The 17,882-nt window shown below is 47.4% G+C and overlaps 5 protein-coding genes across 5 annotated transcripts; 1 reads left to right on the top strand and 4 right to left on the bottom strand.

Moving 5' to 3' along the window:
* Positions 1-19: 19 nt before the first annotated feature.
* Positions 20-1,959, bottom strand: PtA15_12A314 (uncharacterized protein; the record flags this gene model as incomplete). The annotated part of the gene is made up of 7 exons (XM_053161910.1): positions 20-253; positions 389-694; positions 760-1,035; positions 1,111-1,209; positions 1,291-1,434; positions 1,543-1,590; positions 1,669-1,959. 7 exons carry the CDS (start codon positions 1,957-1,959, stop codon positions 20-22), a joined length of 1,398 nt encoding a protein of 465 aa, XP_053025880.1.
* A 2,799-nt stretch (positions 1,960-4,758) lies between these two features.
* PtA15_12A313 (uncharacterized protein) lies at positions 4,759-7,689 on the bottom strand (the record flags this gene model as incomplete). The annotated part of the gene is made up of 6 exons (XM_053161909.1): positions 4,759-6,280; positions 6,348-6,430; positions 6,507-6,636; positions 6,719-6,822; positions 6,887-7,173; positions 7,272-7,689. The coding sequence occupies 6 exons, from the start codon at positions 7,687-7,689 to the stop codon at positions 4,759-4,761; spliced, it is 2,544 nt and encodes an 847-aa protein (XP_053025879.1).
* A 1,140-nt stretch (positions 7,690-8,829) lies between these two features.
* PtA15_12A312 (uncharacterized protein) lies at positions 8,830-10,031 on the bottom strand (the record flags this gene model as incomplete). Its single annotated transcript, XM_053161908.1, has 6 exons — positions 8,830-8,844; positions 8,945-8,985; positions 9,072-9,242; positions 9,319-9,417; positions 9,497-9,917; positions 9,996-10,031. 6 exons carry the CDS (start codon positions 10,029-10,031, stop codon positions 8,830-8,832), a joined length of 783 nt encoding a protein of 260 aa, XP_053025878.1.
* Positions 10,032-10,400: 369 nt separating this feature from the next.
* Positions 10,401-11,177, top strand: PtA15_12A311 (uncharacterized protein; the record flags this gene model as incomplete). The annotated part of the gene is made up of 5 exons (XM_053161907.1): positions 10,401-10,412; positions 10,490-10,643; positions 10,724-10,795; positions 10,884-10,983; positions 11,138-11,177. 5 exons carry the CDS (start codon positions 10,401-10,403, stop codon positions 11,175-11,177), a joined length of 378 nt encoding a protein of 125 aa, XP_053025877.1.
* A 3,784-nt stretch (positions 11,178-14,961) lies between these two features.
* PtA15_12A310 (uncharacterized protein) lies at positions 14,962-17,207 on the bottom strand (the record flags this gene model as incomplete). Its single annotated transcript, XM_053161906.1, has 4 exons — positions 14,962-15,297; positions 15,370-15,896; positions 15,968-16,620; positions 16,738-17,207. The coding sequence occupies 4 exons, from the start codon at positions 17,205-17,207 to the stop codon at positions 14,962-14,964; spliced, it is 1,986 nt and encodes a 661-aa protein (XP_053025876.1).
* Between the last annotated feature and the right edge of the window lie 675 nt (positions 17,208-17,882).

The following is a 17,882-nucleotide window of genomic DNA, read 5'->3' as shown; positions in this document are numbered from 1 at the left end:
GGGATGCTTGAATGTAACGCTAGACAACAAACCATTTAGAAGCCAAATCACAATATCCCAGTCCGATTAGCCCACCATCCACTTGTCGGTTATAATCCTGCTTTGTTCGGGATTCCTGGTTTGCGGGAATACTGGAAGATGAACAGATGTTGAGGGTTTCCAACGAAAGTGTTTCCTCTTTTGCAGGCTCTATTTCTGATTTTCGATTGATTGCGATCATTTTCTCGGTGGCTTGGATTAGACTGTTGATGTACTAATTCGAAACCGAACCAAGAACCAAACCCAAACAAGCAGGGGTTTCCGGGGTAATTAGTCTTCCGAGTCAACTCAAACTAAGACATAGGAGAATGGTTTTTCGTCGGCGACGAATCAGATCAGGGGCACTCACACATTGGAATTGCAACAGGCCAATCTTTTTCTGACGACGCGCAAGGATATGAATCTCGAGCAGCTGGTCCGCAACATCGGTAAGGATTGTATCCAAGTCAACAGATGTCAGGACGACGAGTTCGGAGGCAAGCAAGGCTTCGTAGTCCAACAGGGGGGAAGGAAACCCCAGTTCAGAAATGAGGGTGGTGTCGTCGAAGCTGGCCTGACGAGCGTTGAGAAGCTTGATCCGGCGCTCGAAGACGGGCCGTCTGAGTCTGAGCTCGGAAGGAGGCGTGCCAGCATGCTTGTTTTTCCGGCGAGTGAGCTAAAGCAACATTTGTTAACGCCTAATCGTTCTGAGGGGGTACGGTGGTCATGGACTTGACTCACCTGGCCTGCAACTCCCGCAAGCTTACCAAGGATCCGATTCAGCCTGGCGTCCAGGGACTCAGCGCCATCTGCTAGGATCTTGAGCAGTAGTGAAGCTCGTTCGCTGAGCCGCTCAACCACCCACCACATGGCAAGCCGATCGTCATCCAGTTCATATAAGTCCAAATCAAACCCCATCAGGCTCACGTGTAAGCAACTTTCGACTGAAAAATAGTATATGAGTGTCTGTAGGCCTTGTAATGCTGTGGGCGAGAGGTCGAGTTCATTGACCCAGGTCTGATGCGAAGAGAGTGTTCATGTTTCAGCACCTGCAACCTGTCTCCACCTTTGAAGTGTGACATATTATCTCACTGTGTTATACAATGCCTTCCATTCAGTTAACGAGTTTGATAGTATCCGTCTACCTCGAGCCCGATTTGCGGCAAAAGCGCAAAGATAATTGACAAGGAACTATAGTACAAGGATCAATACACACCTTATTTCCAAAAAAAATGTTCCATCTGTCTAAGACAAAAGAAGCAAATGACTAACACCAGCAAGTCGGTTCAACATGTATCTGTTAGTATCCGATTGATTCGATGGAAAACAAAGCCGACCAGCCGACAAATCAGTCATGCAAGATTTAGCGAGCCAGATTAAGGTTTGATTTGGATCCAAGCCGATCACGTTTCCATTCTGGAATAAAGACTTCATACAGCCCATAAACAACAAATCGTAAATACATAGTTAGACTTATGAAGAAAAAGAGACAGGAAGAAAATGCACCATCAAATATGATCGAACAAATGGGAAAACTGTCGGATCGCGTCTTGAGAATGCGTGAAAGAACGACTAGGGAAAGGAAAATTGAAGATGAGTTGGGTTGAATGCAGAATGTATGGGGATATCCGACAGGGAAGAGAAGCTGACCAGCCAATCAGAGAAAGAGTTTCCAAGAGCAACTTGAGATACCAAATGTAGTTCTTCCAAGATCCGCCTAGTAGTGGCGGCAAGATGATCGAACGAGTCCGGGAAATGGACCGGGCGAGGTGGTGAGTTAGAGGGGACAGTCTGGTGGAATTTCGGGTTGAAGGCAGATCTGACGGGGTCGTTCTGGGCGGAGAAGGAGAGCTTGGAGTGGGCCGGATAGGTGGGATCGAGTCGGATGCATTGCAGTGCTTCCAGGGCCGAGTTCAGATGGGCTTCTACTTGCGCCACCATCCCGAGTGTTGGGGATGAGCTAATAAGGGCGAGGCTGTAGAGAAACTCCTGTCAGGCGAATTTAAGGCAGGCTGGAAATCAGTCCCAGGTAATGTCGGCAATCGATGGGCGCATTCACAATAAAAGACGAGAGATCGATTGAACTGACTATTCGAAATCTTACTCGCTCCATCAAAGGCATCCGATACCCATCTAGTTCTAGCAGTAACAATATTATTACCAGAATTGGACAAAAGGAAAATAAATGAGTGACGTTTTTTTTGCGGGGGGAGAGCTTATTGACCTACCATCTGGCCAAGATTTCAGGATCGAGTATGCTTCGTCTAGCGCTTCCAAAGTCTCAGTGATATCTATATCTTCGTAGATGTCGATCGTTTGTTGTTCGCTATTCACATCCTCATTCTGATGGAAATTAGGCGAGTCGGCAAGATTGAAGAGTTTACCGATGTCAAGAAGAATGATCCAAGCTAACCTCTCTCAGATTTTCTTTCAAGATCTCATCCGAAACAATGGAGCAGCACTTGACGAGACCCAACAGCGAGGCTCTGAGGACATGTTTGACGAGCGGATCGGGGTGAGATCTGAGTGGGTCCAAGTGGCGAAGATACGAGGAGGTCAGGACGGTCTGAGAGAGTAGACGGCCAGTGTACCAAGTGATCTGTCAGAGTATCGTAAGTCAACATCAGGAGCAGGTCCTTGGGCTAGAGGTGACGGCGGGGGGACCAACCTCGCAAGCGAGCGAAAGATCGAGTATGGTGGCCACTTCTGCTGGCGTCAACGGTTGCAAAGGATCGAATTGGAGATCGGCCTGAGTGCTTCTGCCGACGCCAGAATCCATCCGAGGGTCCATAATCTGTCATCAACACGGTTTATGGGAGTCAGTGACTGGTATGGCAAGCGCAACAGTGAAGAAGATGGACTGACTTCGATGGCTGAGATGATATCAATAAGGTCGAGGTGAGGAGCGATGAGGATTTCATTCTTCGTTAATTCTAGAATCACCCCCCCCCCCCCCAAAAAAAAAAAAAAAAATGTTTAAATCGAACCATCAGCCTCAGTGAAAATAAGTACAAGAATATATTTTTGAGGTAGGGAAAGGAGGACTATGTATACTGTACGATGTGCGCCCCGGATGAGGATGGAAGTGATGTCAGTCCATGGTTCTTCGTCGTCTTGGGTTGGTTCCTGTGCTGCCGAGTTCGACTCCGGTCGCTTGCTGCTTGGGCCGGAGGGTAACATGGGTTGATTCTGATATGCTGGAGATGGATATGTCGTATCGGGTCCCTTTTTTCCTTGAGCCCGGGCGTCTTCTCGGCCACGAAAACCAGAAGCACGGGAAGCGATGTCGAGAAACTTTCCCAAGAAGTTGATGTCAAATGTTGGAGAAATTTCAGCGGGCCACGGGATGACCTGATGACATCATCATCGGGCCGGAATCAGTCCGCATCTGGGATCCGACGCAGCTTCCGCAGCAAAATTTCTGCTGCTGCAGCCGGCGGGTGAAAATTGCATTTTTTTCCATGGACCCCCTTGTCAGCAAATGCAGGCACCAAAACTTCAGAGCATAGGCACCAACTGTGTGCATGTGGATAGCCCTGTTCACATTAGTGAATTTAATCAACTTCACTGATGCTTATAAAACTTCATAAATTTGTCATCTTCATTCAGTGACAGAATGGTTAGAAATCTTGATGATTTTTGTATGACACTTTCATCATAAGCATCAGGTAAACTTCTGTTATATTCACTGATGTGCACAGGGCATTGAGGTTCTGAAAATGTATGAAACTGTTTTACGCCCACTAACTTGCACAATTTACCTCACCACTCTTCCTACAATCCTATCCAACACTGCATTATCACACAGCCACACAAAGACAACCAGCTCACAAAAAAGGTCAATAAAATTATTTTGTTGAGAGAGATATTATTAGATGTCATAAGGTTTTTGGGAAAGAGACTTGAAAAACATTTCAAGGAATACTACATATTTGGATAATGACAAAAAGGAATGAGGAGTGGATTCTTGGAATAAAAAAAGGGGGGAGGAGAGGAAGAAGGAGAGATAAATATGTATTAAATCATCAGGGGGTCAGAAGGTCTAAAAAGCCAAACAAACAAAAAAACAAACAAAAAACAGATAAAATGAAGAGAAAGAAGACAAAGGTATGTACCGAGAAGGGAGTTGAGAGGAGGAGGTAAGAAAAGAAGAGCAGACAGTGTTCTTTGGCGGATCATTTGTTGTTAGTCTGGGAAAAGGTGTGGAAGTGTGGATCAAAAGGGGGAGAGGTAGACTTTAAGTAATCATACACTGAAACGTGAAGACGCATATTCATTCATGAAGGGCCGGAGGACAAGGATGACGTGGGAGGGGAACGGAGAGGGGGAGGAAGAGGACAGCCTTGGGAGGCGCAGTCTAGGCTCAGAATAAATTGGAGCGCTTGTCATTCATGGCTTTTTTCGGCAGAAAGAGACGCGAATAGAGAGCGAGAGAGAGATCCACAACTACACATGGCCATCGTAAAAATCAACTATCTATCTATCGACCAAAAAGGACTCATAAATCCGCGCCCGCTCTTCGTCTTCTTCGCTCACTCTTGGCCTTGATTTGGTCGTGTATTTTTTCGTTCGACGATCGAGTGTGGGAGATGCGGTGAGAGGGTGTAAGGATGGAAGGGGAGATAGACAGGAGGAAGAAAAGAAGGACTGATACGACTATCGCCACCAAAGAAGAGAGGGAACTTAAAGAGACAGACACGTAAGGAGGAAGCTGAGAGAAAAAAGAGAGGGGGGGGGGGATCAGAAGATCGGGCTATCTTTCCTTTTGGATCCGAGATGGGAGGAAGCAGAAGAAGGATGATGGATAGTGACGCCGATAGCGGAGGAAGCGGAAGAGGCGGGCAGTTTCTTAGCGGCGGAGTCTTCCCTATGGCTCAGAAATCTGGAGGCAAGGGTCGGTTTAGGATTCGAGGCGGTAGCGGTGGAAGCTGGTCGTTTGGTGGCGTTGACTTGGGAGGGTCTTGTGGCAAGAGGAGGGGCGGCGGCGTGGGAGGTGCGGATGTGTTGGAGCATACTGGGGATGCGTTTCATACCCAGGCCGACGGTGTCCACCGAGCAAGTCCGGGCCGGGCCCGCAGGCTTGCGGGGCGATCCGGGGGCAGTGGAGGCGGGAGTGGGTCTGAGGAAGTTGGAGACGAGAGTGGAAGCAGATGATTTTTTCTTCAGGAAGGGCGAGGGGAGCGAGTCGGGATCAGAGTAGTTATATCTGGGCGAGCGATGGGCAGCAGTGGGCGTCGCGGCATGGCTCGGTGGAGGCGCGGCGGCCGGATGGAGATGGTCGGCCTTGTTGGCGATCGGCTCGCCTACTAACGGCTCCCCGCTGTTCGTGCTGTTCGTGCTCCCGCCCGGTGTCGACACACTCCCAATCGTGCTCGTCGGCCGTCGGTTGGTCATCAGTTGCGAGGAGATTGGGTTGCTGGATGGGCCGACCAACAGGCCGTTGGCGGACTCGCTCCGACGCGAGAGTCGCCGGCTACGAGGCGCGTTGCTGTTGGCCGGAGTCGTGCTAGCGCTACCCTTCTTGTCAGTAGTCCCTTTGCGGATCGAAGACCCGCCGTCATCGGAAGTACCGATTGATTCCATGTCATCGTTAGACTTCAGACGGGTCAGAAGACTGTAAGTCGACTTGAGACTGGCCAACGATTTACTAGACTTGACGTGACGGAACGGTTTGGCGTCAGAGGGGCCGCCGCTCTGAGGGGCCGAGCCGAGCGGACTGGGCTCGCTGGGGGCTGGTGCAAGGTGTTTGAAGGGTGTGTCAAGTTTCATGGGAGAACCATAGCCAACAGTCAAATTCGAAGGATCCATCATGGTCGTGTCTGCTTTTTGCATCGACAGTCGCTTGGCATGGACGTAGTTAAGAGTAGGAGTTGGAGAGGGTGCAGACCCACTTGTAAATGCGGGTGGGTTTAACGATAACCTTCGCTCGGCCAGCGGGATCCTCCGAGACTTGGTTTCCATGAGGATCTCCGAGTCCGATCCATCATCCAATGGCAAGTGATCGGTCTCCTGCAAGTCTAGAGCCACATTCTCATCCTGTAAAGCTCTCTCGATCCGGTTGGCATGTTCGATCACCTCCATCGCGTTCTGGAACTTGGCCTGAAACTCCTGCTGTAGAACCAGATGATTTTCTTGTTGAGTCTTGAAGTATTCCTTCTCCCTCTGCAGCTTACTCTCTCGTGACTTGAGTTTGTTTTCGCGTTCTTCTAGCGCTTTCTCGCGATCCTCTAGTTCGGTTTGCTTTTTAGTCAATTCACGGGCACTATTTTTGTTTAAGAAAAATCAAGATAAGTCATTGGCGGGAATGAATTTTCGTGGGTATGACGCACTATCGATGGACTTCCAAAACACGGGTCTGATGCTTGACTTGTTCGACCATCAAGATTGTTTTAGCGTCTGGCCTAAGCTTGGGCTAAGGAAGGGTTGAATTAAAAAAAGGTGATAAATGAAATGAAGGTCTTATTCCTAAAAAGGATGAGAGGACATACGTCTTGGCGTAACATGGATTTGATGAGCGCAGTCAGCTGAGAGGAGTAACCCCTAGGCAGGTTAGGGATCTTGCCTTCCCGAATCAATTTGGCTAGTTCTGGCTGAGTCTGGGCTTGGTGAAAAGGAGGACTGTGAGAGGATAGAAATGGTCAGTTTGAGGAATTTGCCGGGGAAGGGCGCCATATTCATCAGGGGTATGGGGTCACTTAACTGCCAGGCGCATAATTCGTATATCAGGCAACCAAGAGCCCAAATGTCCGATTTCACGTCATACTGTTGCCCATTGATCAGCTCGGGAGACATGTAATATGGGGTCTAAACGAGCGAGAAGTGTAAGCTTCGATTTTAGAAGTTGAAAAAAAAAATTAGAATGACGAACGCCGACGTAGGTATTGGTGAAGGCGGCCATTTCCATGGCTTTGCTGAGACCAAAGTCGCCTAGCTTGACCAAGCCGAAGTGGTTGAGGAAGACGTTCTCGGGTTTGATGTCACGATGGAGGATGATCGGCTTCTTTTTCCCGCCCTCCTCAGAGACTTCGGAGGAGTGACAGTCAGCCAGGGCGGTGGTGATCTGCGCTAGATAGGACCAGATCGTATCTTCACTCAGATGGACCTGATCTCTTCTACAGCGGCTGATGACCCCTGCCAGATCCCCTTGTGAGCAGACTGATGAAAGAACGCGTCAGAATACGAACATCACCTCTGAAGTGCATATGAGAAGGTGTGTGTATGCGAGTGAGCGAGTGAGTGAAGAGTGGACTAACACTCCATGAGGATGTAGAGCATAAAGTTCTGTTTGTCCACATAGCGTTCGAAGTACTTGACGATGTGCTCGTTCCCTCTGAGGTTTTGTAGGATGTTGACCTCTTCGCCCAGTTGCCTGAGGTCGCGTTCGTCCATCCTTCCATAGTTGAGTTCCTTTCGAGCGAGGATGAGGCCATCGGAGGTGCGCTTGACCTTCCTGATGATCCCAAATGATCCGGTGCCGATGATGTCGAGGGGTTCGAATTGGGTGTCCATGGACTGGATGGTGTTTGAGTTCGACTGAGTACTCTGTGGTTGCTGCTGCTGTTGTTGTTCGGTGTTTGCGTTGGATGAGGGGGATTGTTTGTCGGTTGAGTTGGGTTGGGCTGCCATGGGTAGTTGTAGGGTTGTTCTCCGTGCGGCTGTGAGTGTGGGCATGGTTGCGGTGGATGTTGTTGGATGGTCAGGGTGGTCAAGAAGGAGATGGAGGGATGGAGGGAAGGAGAAGGCGAAGGCCAAGGGAAGGAAAGGAAAGGATGGAGAGGCAGAGAAGAAGGAGACGATAGAATGGTCAGCAGGGATTAAACCCGGACAAAACCATCGGAAACTATTTATGTATCAAGTGCTCGAGCTTGCCGATATGTATTCACTCCAGGTCGGCTATCGCACACAGAGCAAGCTCAACCGTCAACCGGCCACCGCTACACCACAGACCCAACTTAAAGACAACATGGGCATACAGAATACTATCAAGCACTGCCCACTCTGGCCAAGCCGAGAGTTGAGCTTGTCGCAGAAAACAAAAAACACTGCTCAACAATGGCAACGACGCGTCTGACGGCGATTGAAATGAGAGATCAAAACCTCAAAAGATCAGAAATGTCAGCCTGTCAAGAAGAGACACTCAAAACACGTGTCTAAATGTGCCAGCCACGCGAGCGAGCGACCGAGCCCGTCAGCGTGGTCCGGATGGTGATCAAACTCAAGAGCCTCTCCCGAAAAAAATATTAAAAGAACAATCCGTCGATCTGGAAGTCCTTCCAGATCCAGATCCAGAGTAGATTCCACAACTCGAGTTCCCCCCGTAGACCCTCCGGAGATCTGTTATTTGTTGACCCAGTTCTGGATCTGGAAGCGGCCTCCAGGAAGTCCTCGCATATTTAAAAGTTATTTATGTATGTAGTTCTGTTTACAATTCAAAGACACTACAATCTTGATGCTGCATGTGAGTTGACAGGGATTTGAATCCATTGCAGACAGTCCATGTTCCCGTCAAACATGCTCTCTCTTTATTTTTTTTGTTCATGATGCACGGGCATGCCTGTGCTCTTCTGAACGAGTGCTACCCACCAAACGATAGAAGTTTCAAAGGAGCACATACAGCTAGCCCGATTTCGAAAAGATTTCATGCTGCGGGACAGGGATGTAAGTTTGAGTGGGTATTATTCAAACAGCCTGGGGGATGTTTGACGAATTCAAAATCACTATTTTTACGGGAAATACACAAACTCGGATTGCAGAAGATAGAAAAAAGTTTCCATATTCGGATTAAGAAGAAGAAAAAGACCATCGCCATACTCATACAAGTAAAACCTGCAGTAAAAATGTTCATCGTATGGGTCCGGTTGGAATCAGTCTCGTTTAGTTTGCGCGTGTGTGAGGAAGGTCCGTGTATAGAAAACAAGGGACTTACACCATTCACACAGCCATCTAGTTCAGGATTATTTGTTACTTCTGTGTATTGAACGCCAGAAAACCATCAGTGTTGCAGTTTTCGAAAGAATACAGAAGATGGGAGGGGGGAGAAAAACCAGACTGACGAGCATATTTAGCCCAAACGACTTTTCCACCAGTTGTCACCAATCCCAACTCGGACACATTCACCTCGATCACTGTCCCTTTGGTTAGCACGCCCAGCTGAGTGTACATTGGTGACTGAGGGTTCTTCTTGACTCCGATGATCGGCAATTGAAACGTCGCTTGAAGTTCGGCTGTGTCCAAAAAATAATCACATCCTCCTTCAGCGACTCATTTCTCATTCAAGCCTGCATTTGGGATTCCGCTTACGATGTGTGATGTTGGCTTTCTTCACTCGAAGCCCCATCGGTCGGATGAATCGCTCCATCTTCACCGGCTTACGGGTAAAGTTCTCAGGGACAAAGGTGGCTGGAAGAAGAGAAACCGAAGAGAGATGAGCATATCTTTCTTCTATTCTGGGCGAGCTCTTTAAAATCTTCACTCTGACCTTTGGTAACCATTCGTTTCCAAGCCTTTTGTTTCCGTTTACCGGTTTTCATCACCTTGAATACTTCATCCTCGGCGATTCCCCGGACTTTGGGCAGCGGTACCGAGTACTTTCCAGCCTTCTCCTTCCGTTTCTCCTTGAGTGCACTGCTTAAAGCTTTAGCCTTATTCTCCTTCTCTCGATCCAAAAGATAAGTCGGCAGGGCTCCTGAACCATCGTCTGCTGTCGATTTCGTCTTGACATCTTTCTTCTCATGTTCTCGGATCCGTTTCTTCATCTCCACCTTCTCGCTGTAACGTTTGGCATGGAGCAGTTTGGCCTTGTGGCCATGCATCGACTGGGAGATCGATGATCGTTTGTGAACCTCTCGTGCTTCTCGTTTCCGTTTTCTCTCGTCATGATCAAGTCTCTTCCCTGAGCGCTACATGCCCATTGAAGAATTTTGTTCGATCAGCGCTTCTTCTTATTTTGATTGATCAGTTTGGACCGAAAAGCTCACCTTTTGAAACTCTTCGATATACTCTCCTTGTGGCATGATGTAGGAGCGTGTGTTTTTGAGGTTCTTGTTTCGGTCGTGTTTTGGTTGAAGTTGGTCAGCACGAAGTGCCCACAAAAATGTGTCAAGACCGAGCTGCTGCGGGGGCCAGCTGCTGCGTGGGCCGGGATGCATATCCTTGTGACACCCTCTGTACATGGTGGTCAAATTCAATTTGGTCTGCCGAGCGATCACCGACCAGGCCTGTCACTGATCTCACCAAAGCCGACTGCCACTGGAAAATGGTGACTACATACCACCCTCGATACGATCTAGTCTTCGGAAGAAATATCAACCAACCCTAGCTGTTGATATTATAAAACGAGATTGGACGAGAAGGATTTTCATCAAACGTCGATTCAATAACTCATGGCAGATCGTGTACGGACCACCAAAAAAATGAACTGATATCATTGTGCTCCGCAAAGAAGCGATAGCTGACGCCGTAATAATCGTAGGGTCGAGGGGGACGCGGAGGTTCAGGAGGGAACAGTCGAGGCAGGGGTGGTGGGCGATCCGGGGGGGATGACAAACCGAAACGCGAAGCTATCCTGGATTTGGCCAAGTTCGCTGACAAACGGGTTCGCGTCAAGTTCATGGGAGGTCGAGAGAGTTAAGTGACTGGGAAAAACTTGGCCAAAAATAAATTCCTGGACATCATGGGCTGATTTTTTTCTTCCGTTTCGAAACAGTTACTGGTATTCTGAAAGGCTATGATCAGCTTCTGAATTTGGTCATGGATGAGGTCGAGGAGATCCTGCGCGGTAAGCTATCAACTATTACTTGATTTTTCACGGGAAGACTTGATAGAAACTGATTCAAAACATTCTCGCCTTCAATTGAAACGTGTAGAACCAGAAGGTGCCACCGTCACATCACCACCAAAGACAAGGTCACTCGGGCTGGCAGTAATCAGGGGGACCAGCTTGGTGGTCATCAATCCAGTCGATGGGTTCGTTTGTTTTATTTTTACTTTTAGCAGCCATGTTCCATTCAATTTTATGAAGGATGCCCTAATAATAATTCCTCCTCATCTCCATATGAAATACTTTGACTTGTCAATGTCTCCTGTTATCTGGCATTGGCGCGCACTTACCGCTCATCAGCTACGAAGAAATTGCAAACCCCTTCATCAATCAACAGTGACTTCAACCACCCAATCTTGAAGGTAATCGCAGTCCATAACATCTTGTTTTGTCTCTTACATCGATCTATATACACAGACACGCCTCCCCATCCCTCAGATTTATGACTTAAACGAGGCCACAAATTCGACAAGCTCACATAGCAAGTTTAAAAGTCTCCAAGCAATGACAACAAAATGAAAACTCGAGTTTATTGATCCTACTCACTGATCATAAGAAAACGGAGCCTAGGGCTGTGCATCCGTTATGTTGACACCAACGGAAGTTGGTATAACTTCAGAGAGCCCTTCGAGTGGAGACCACACCGTTAATGCCCACTAGCTTTTCTTGCTCTCACCATTTTGCTTCGTCGTTGAGTGTGGGAGCAGAGCAATACAAACTAATCAACTCTCTTTTCATATGGAGAGGAATTCGCGTCTTTCTTTTTCTCCTAGACATGAGCGCAGACGATTCGACAGTGATTTAAAGCTCAAAGACTTTTACCCACGAAATTTTCCGTGAATGATTTAACCCAATGTACATTTCATTCAGAAAGGGGAAGCTACTCGTCATAGTCTACAGAATTTATATCTTGATTTGTATCATAGACTACATGGGATTGATGGGGGATAGGCTCTGAGTGTGGATTATTTGGCCTTCGAGGCCAACATTCAAAACAAGATGTCAATCAATTGGAAGGCTTCAACGTCTGCAAAGCTAGCTCACTGCACGCTCTTCGTTCTCGGGCTAACTCAGGGATTTACTTCTCGCCGGCGAATGAGAGAAAGCTGTCCGGCTACTCCAAGGCAGTGGCTGGGCCAATGTTCAGCTCTCAAGATAGACTCAGCACTCAGTTCGGAAGCTTAGGAGGCCAGGCGCATTGAGCGGCATTGACCAAGGATGGCATATTTATACTCTAGGACAGGGAATAACATTGCTCTCAATAATGAACGATGGCGGGAGGGCAATGGTAGGGCAAAGAGATTGACAATGTTCTAGAAGCAAGATGAGAGGAAAACATGGTGATTAAGAGGGAAAGTTCAGGCTTTGTGACCATCAGTGGAGTGGTATTCGCTGCTGTAATGACCTTGTCCTTCGTATTTGTAGTTGCCGTTGTAGTATTTGTTTTCACCGTTGTAGTTTTTGTTGTCGCCGTTGTAGTTCTTGTTGTCGTTGTTGTAGTATTTGTTGTCGCCGTTGTAGTATTTGTTGTCGTCCTTTCCTTGATTGCCGTAGCCGGACTGATAATCGCCAACGGAACGGCGGTGGTAGCTGCCGTGGCCATCGTCGTCGCCGTAGTGTCCCTTGGGGTCGGAGTAATAGTGTCCCTTTTCGCCATAGTAGCCCTCCTTGTAGTACCCACCGCTGTGGTCGTCATCATCTTCGTCTTTGTAGTGATGCTTCTTCTTGTAGTGCTTCTCGTCGTCATCGTCATCCTCATAGTAGTAGTAGACTTTCTTCTTCTTCTCGTAGTCGTCATCCTTCTTTTTCTTGAGGAAGTCGAAGCAGGATCGACGGTTGAGTGAACCACTCTTGAGTCTGTGGCGAAGGAAGCATTTGCCAGGATCAGTTTCGAGCTCTGCGACTGAGGGGACTATCGGAGCCAGATGACTTACTCTTTGATGTTTCCGGCGACGTCTCGAGCGGCAAGGCAAGTGGCCGACGTGTCAGCAGGGGCTTGGGCTGCAGGCAGCAAAAAGGCAATACAAATTTCAGTGACCTATTCACCACGAAGAGGTCAGACCGGTGCTCACCCAAGAAGAGCCCGGCGGCAAAGACAATGGCGAATAGCTTCATTGCGGAAGGAATGATGCAAGCTATAGAAGCAAGGGGGACACAGGCGTGCGAGCAAGATATCACTTTGAGTCAGTGGTTTTTCTCGTTTCCGGCGAGACCAGGCGACTTACATTCTGCTTGGTATGAACTGTTAGGAAAGATGTCAGGCTGGAGTCTGGGGTGCTCGGCTGGATTGAATTCCTGGATGGGATGGAGGGATGAATGAGTGCCAGCGGACAGCTCTTTAAATATTGCCAGAGGCTCCTCAGGGCATAAGGGCATGGGACGTAGAGCACTGGCTTGAGTTTGTTGCAATGGATCGACGATGACCGGGGTGTCCTCAGGCCTTCGATTCTAGTCACAGAGGAGAACTCGAAGAAGTGGTTGCAAGGTTTACTTTTGGGCTCATCATCTACCCTGAGTCGGCCTTTTCGCTCTTCATCCTCTATGAGACTTTGGACAAAGAGCCAATCTAGAGCGCATAGCATGCATGCTCAGTCAAACTCCTTCCCGCGCTTAATTGCCCCACCAAAAGCCTTCACATCTGAGATGAGGACGAGGGATGCAGTTCATAAGCAGAAGACGCGACCACAGTGATGATCTTAAAGACGAAGTGCATTTCAGTTTATCCACTCTCTGCACTGCAGGTCTCTGCCTCACATCTTCTTCGTGTTTGGATGTATGGCTTCCTCATCAATCTTTACAAACTTGATGAAGGAAAATCAAAATTCAATAGCTCAGTCGCGAATAACCAAAATTGCCATTCTACGAGTTGCTAGACTGCACGGTTTTCCTGGCTATCTCCTGTTCATGGAGAGGGATGTTCTTGTTCAGGTCCTCCATGAAGCCAAGCTCACCACGCACATTGGCTCAAAACGTGTCTTCACGTCAGACAATCAACGAGCCGTCATCAGCCTATCTTCAATGGCAGCCTCGTCTCAATGTGACATATCTTCAAGGAAATCCTCGAGTTCGCCCAGAGATTTATGGATTCTCTTCAGGGTTTATGTTTTTATCTACATACTCGACGAGTCGTTCGAATCCCAAGGTGTCCGGAGCTTCCTGAGTCAATCATCAAAGTACAGTATTTGCACTCTGAACCGAACTGAAAATTTCCATGTGTTGCCATCCCATAGAAAATTGATCTTCATTTCCACATGGCATCACCTGGCATCACACAACATTTGAGCTAAAAATATGTGACCGCAATAAACACCGAATAAACTACTAAATACGTCATGTAAAATGGATGAATAAGTCGCTGAGCCTTTCCCTAAGTTGGGCAGGCACTTTATGTACTAGAGTAATGCTCCGATTTTGCGTTGTGATTTGGGTCAGAGGCAGTTACCTCGCGGATGGAGCCTAGCTGTCAAACATCAAATGTGCTCCATTTGTTTTTTTGATCATGCTGTTGCTATAGAACTAGGGATGGTAATTGGGCGGGTGTGACCATGGGCCACCTGCGGGCCACCGTTGCAGGCTTCGAGGACAGATAAAAGTTAAGAGAAGTCCCAGTTGGTGAGAGGATTGGCTACAGCCAGCCAGGCGGCCCAATTGTCAATCTTATGTGGAACTGTTTTTTTATAAAATCAACAATCCGCTAGCTTAAAACAAAGCCAGTCCCGCCAGCCACAGCGATGCACAAGGGGGGACAAGTTAGAGCATACCGTATTTTACGTCAAAAAGTTGTAATGAATTAAGCGACACATAAAAAGTACCAGGCCTTGTGTTTTGGTGTTTCGGTGTAGGAATATTTAGACCTCAGTCCAAGTTTCTTTCCCCCGGATGGACAGTCCACGGGACGGTTCTGTTGCTTAACCCTAACCCTAACCCTGAGTCCAAATCACAATCTGGGAGGCGGCAACCTTTGCTTTCGATGCGAAAAAAAGATAAACAGGCTAAACTGAAAGGCTCAGGTGATTAAAGTCTCAAGCGCTTTGTGAGTTCTTATTTCCTTTGAGTACAATGGAAGAAACCAGCAAAATCTAGGCTGCCATACTACGTTTCATAAAAATAACGAATGGAGCGAATCAAGTGGATGTGAAGCTTTTGAGGGGGTTTTTCCTTTTGCCACCTCTTCCACCACCGCGCCCGCCACGGGCACCTCCTCGGCCTCGACCATTGGAACCTTGACGAGCCCGATTATGAAACGAAGTTTTTAAGATCGGTTGGTTTGGTGCAGGATTGGGATCAGAAGGGCCTTGATTGGGGTCCTGTGTTTGTTCCTGTTGACGAATGGGAAGGTTGGAGATCTTGGGAATCAAGTATGAGGGCACATGCTTCATGTGGGGTTGAATCCTTGTCGGGTGTAAAGGCTTGTCGTGTTTAAGGAACATCAAGTCGTTTGGGTTCTCCTCAAAGTGAGACTACGCACACCACAAGTCAGCTGAGAGCTCAATGCGGATTCGCCCACTTGGAAAATCTAAAACAACACATACCTTCAATTTGGTTGAATTCAGTATCTCGTTTTTTATCTCCTTAATCCGGGCTTCTCGAATAGCGGCCTTGGTGACTGCCCGCAAGCCATCCTCCATTCGATACCGAAAGCCTTCGACCTGAGTCATATCAAATTTATATTCTTTAGGGATCGATCCTCTTGCGATCTGCTCAGTTTCGATCTTCCTCCACATTTCAGTCTCCCTGGCGCAAGTCTCTTGAAGATTTTTATTTGTCTTGTTTGAACTGGGTTCCATCCTTGCTGTCGAAAGCACAAACGATAAACCGATCCCTGTTCTTCCTGCTCGAGCGGTACGCCCAATTCTATGCGTATAACTTTGTGTCGAAAGGGGCAAGTCGAAGTTGATAACGCATGCGACATTCACAAAATCAATTCCCCGCGAAACGCCATAATCAGTTGGTTTGTCTTGGGACTTGCTGTTGCTTTCTTCTCTTTGTTTTCTTTTTTTCGGGTTGACTACAGCATCCTCTGTTGATTCGACGGCCACTGGTGGTTGAGTAGAAATCACTGCAGAATAAAAGAGAAATGTGTGAGATAGCTATTCAATTGGTTGGCCGTACATCTTGGTTTCAACTTACGATTTGGGTCGGCTGGAGGGGGTGCAGATTTCTTCTCGACAGGAAGGTTGTTTTCGCTCTCGTCTGTTGCAATCAGGTAGTCGAAGATGCCTTTATTGAACTCCTCTACAGCATGGTACCGCGAGTTGAAAGGAAGCTCAGAATTCAGGACGCCCGAGCGGATCCCAAATTTTTCCAAGAACAACTTGAGTTGATAAGACTTGTCGGTGGAATTAACGAAGACCAATCCTTTGCCCTTAATTAATTTCAAGCGGAAGATCACATAGATCAACAAGAATTTGTCTTGTTCGTTCGGAACTTTGATTGAAAATTGGGTTAAATTGGATAGCTCATTGATCGATTCTTTGACGTAAAGGATTTCCGGGTTCCGTAGGACCAGACTCTTCAATTCGGCCACTTCACTGGTCATAGTTGCAGACATGAGAAAGCTTTGGAAGAAAGTAGGAAACCTCCACGAATGAGTCCCATTACTTCCACTGCCTGTTAAAATCGCTTTGATATCGTCAAAAGAGTGACCGTAGGAAAGGATGAGGTCGGCTTCATCCAGGACCAGGAACGAAAGCCCGGAAATGTCGGTTGATGTCGTACGAAGTCTGTCCAATAATCTAGCCGGAGTTGAGACTATAATGTCGGGTGGATTGCTTGTGTATGATCTAAATTTGGAGGTTCAGCAAAACAAAATCACGTCAGATTTACTGTGCGCAAACGTCAAACCTAATGAAGCAACCAAAGAGCGCCTTGGAACATAATCAAGATTAAGATTGACCCACTGATCAGCTTGGACGTGCTTCCGTTTCGACCGCTTTGGATCTGAGCTAGCTAGGTTGATGATTTCAATAGCATTCTCGTTTCCTAAACCTTTACAAAGACTAGATATGGCCAGAGTGACTTGTGCGCTGAGCTCGCGGGTAGGTACCAAGATGATAGCCGTTGTAAGTGTCGTAGGCGCAGTTGTGGTGGAAGTCCGTCGCTTGAATTTATTTTCCAGTATGCTTTGAATTATAGGGATCGCATATGCCAGCGTTTTACCCGAACCGGTGCTAGAGCGAGCCAAGATGTCTTTGCCGTTGAGGGCAAGTGGTATGAATTCTTTTTGGACTTGTGTTGGATAACAAAGTGATAAACTGGAGAGGGCCGATAGCAGAGCGGGGTTGATGGGTGGATCCAATTGAGCGAATGACGTCCGGTTTGGGCCTTCTGGTTTGCTGCCAACATCTGATGAGCTTCCTTGGACCGACATCCTTTTATGTACGAGATTATCGTCGAACGAAGTTCAAGTTGATACGCCAGGTTCTGACTTCTGCAAAATGGTGGAGAAAGAATTCGGAAGCATAATGAATTGAACTTGGTATTCAATTTGAAATGATCAGCTTGTGAAAGTCATGTGAAACTCTCGCTGGAAGCAATCGTCGCACCAGATCCTTCAATTTCACACCACAGCAACTTGGCAATTCTTGAAAGGCAATTAAGGTGTTCAAAGTTGAAATCATGAAATTTTCATTACATAAAATCATAAAATCATAAAACTTTCAAATGATGATTTTATATGTACCATTTTAGAAATGTTGCTCTAATTTGAGTGTTTGGGTGTACATATTTTTTTCACCTCAGAATTTTATGATTTTATGGTGTTATGATTTTATGCAAGTCAACTTTGAACACCCTAAATGCATTTTTGCATGAACTTTGAGTTCCATGTTGCAAATTGATTGGGAACTTTAGGGGACTTCACAATTGTTGGAATTCCGTCTGTCCACTCATCCCTAGAAGAATTCAGGCAATGGGCGACTTCCCGTCAAGATCTGAGGGCCCCCCAGAAGTGATCTGGGGCCCCAAAAGCTGGATTTCCCTGCAACAATGGAGGACTTCCCGTCAAGTCTGGGAGCCTCCCAGATCTCAATTCACACACCCAAAT

This window comes from Puccinia triticina, chromosome 12A (genome assembly GCF_026914185.1).
Source record: "Puccinia triticina chromosome 12A, complete sequence".
Classification (NCBI taxonomy): domain Eukaryota; kingdom Fungi; phylum Basidiomycota; class Pucciniomycetes; order Pucciniales; family Pucciniaceae; genus Puccinia; species Puccinia triticina.
Note: the sequence above shows the minus strand (reverse complement) of the source record. Positions and strands in the feature narration are given on the sequence as shown.